General features: G+C 67.1%; 1 protein-coding gene across 1 annotated transcript in view; it reads right to left on the reverse strand.

Annotated features, from left to right (window-relative positions):
* Positions 1-582: 582 nt before the first annotated feature.
* LOC123020216 overlaps positions 583-1,217 on the reverse strand; it is a 3,869-nt gene continuing 3,234 nt past the window's right edge. Inside the window, exon 5 of the mRNA XM_044423651.1 lies at positions 583-745. Within this exon, the coding sequence (XP_044279586.1) occupies positions 583-745 (163 nt within the window). The remainder of the gene's footprint in view (positions 746-1,217) is intronic.

Genomic DNA, 1,217 nt, shown 5'->3' on the forward strand with positions numbered 1-1,217 from the left:
GTCGTTGTGGGGATAAGAATGAGAGCAGGAGGGGAGTGATAGACTCGCTCGGTTCCTGTGTTTCCAGGATCAAGCCGTGCTTGGGCTGGAACTGCTGCACCTGCAGCGTCTCCACGGGGCACGGCTGCAGCTGGGGCGGCTGCTGCCGAGGACACCAGGCAAGCGCTGCGGCCTCCAACGGCCCCACCGGACCTGCCCCCCCGGAGCAGAGGTGGGGGCAGAGCCACCCAAGCGCCCTCGTGCTCCGCTGCAGCGTGTTCCCCGAGCCTCGGAAGAGAGTGGGACTGGCCAGCGGGAGAGCTTTCCACCGTCATGCCCGTGCCCCCGCCAGGATCCGGACCCATGGGGCGGAACCGCGCGGTCCAGGCCCGCTGCGAGCCACAAAACAGACTCAACGGGCCGCGTGCGGCTCCTCAGCTTCGCCGTGGCCGCCCCGGCATGTCCCGTGGCCTGAGTGTTCACCACTGTTGCCTGAAGCCAGTCGGTGTGCCTGGCTCCCGGTCTGTGGGCTGTGCCCGATGGGCTGCAGAGTGCAGCTCACCCTCCCCAGCACCTGCCAGCCGCCAGGCCGCCCCTTGTGCTTCACGCGGAGCCCCCGGGGGAAGGCCAAGTCACCTGCGTCTGGAAGGTTGGGCTGCCAGCGTTCCCTCTGGCCACCCGGAAGAAGGGCAGGGAGAGCACCTTCTGGATGGCTTTGCTCACGAGCTCCGAGCTCACCTCCGACTCCAGAGGAGGCTTCAAGCACCTGCGGAGGAGGAAAGCGGAGGCAGGGAGAGGTCAGACACCAGGCCGAGTGGGGTGGGAGGTCGTGCGACACTTGCGCAGCCACGAGGCCAGGAGGTGAGGGGCCAGGAGGAGGCGCTGGATGGAGGAGGGACGCCAAGCGAGATGGCCGTGCGGAAGGGAGGCCTTGGACCACTGGCTGCCTTTGGGGGGAGTCAAGGGGGCTCCGAGGGGGCCGTGGGGCGGCTCCGTCCTGAGAAGCCTGCTTGCAGAGGTGGGCACGATCCCCAGGTCAGTGGGGAAGGACTGAGGAGCAAACAGAGACGGACACCAGGAGAAGCTGTCAAGCGGCTCTCCCTGTGTCACGGACTTCATCCTGGCTGTCCTCTTTGGGTGAGGGCCCCCTAACCTATTGGAAACAGCCGAGGAGAGTGCCTGAGAACCCTCCCCAAGCAGCACTGTGCCCACCTGGGCCTTCCGGTTCCCAAGCAGCC

This window comes from Varanus komodoensis, unplaced genomic scaffold, assembly GCF_004798865.1.
Source record: "Varanus komodoensis strain SLA01 unplaced genomic scaffold, ASM479886v1 scaffold1445, whole genome shotgun sequence".
Taxonomy (NCBI): domain Eukaryota; kingdom Metazoa; phylum Chordata; class Lepidosauria; order Squamata; family Varanidae; genus Varanus; species Varanus komodoensis.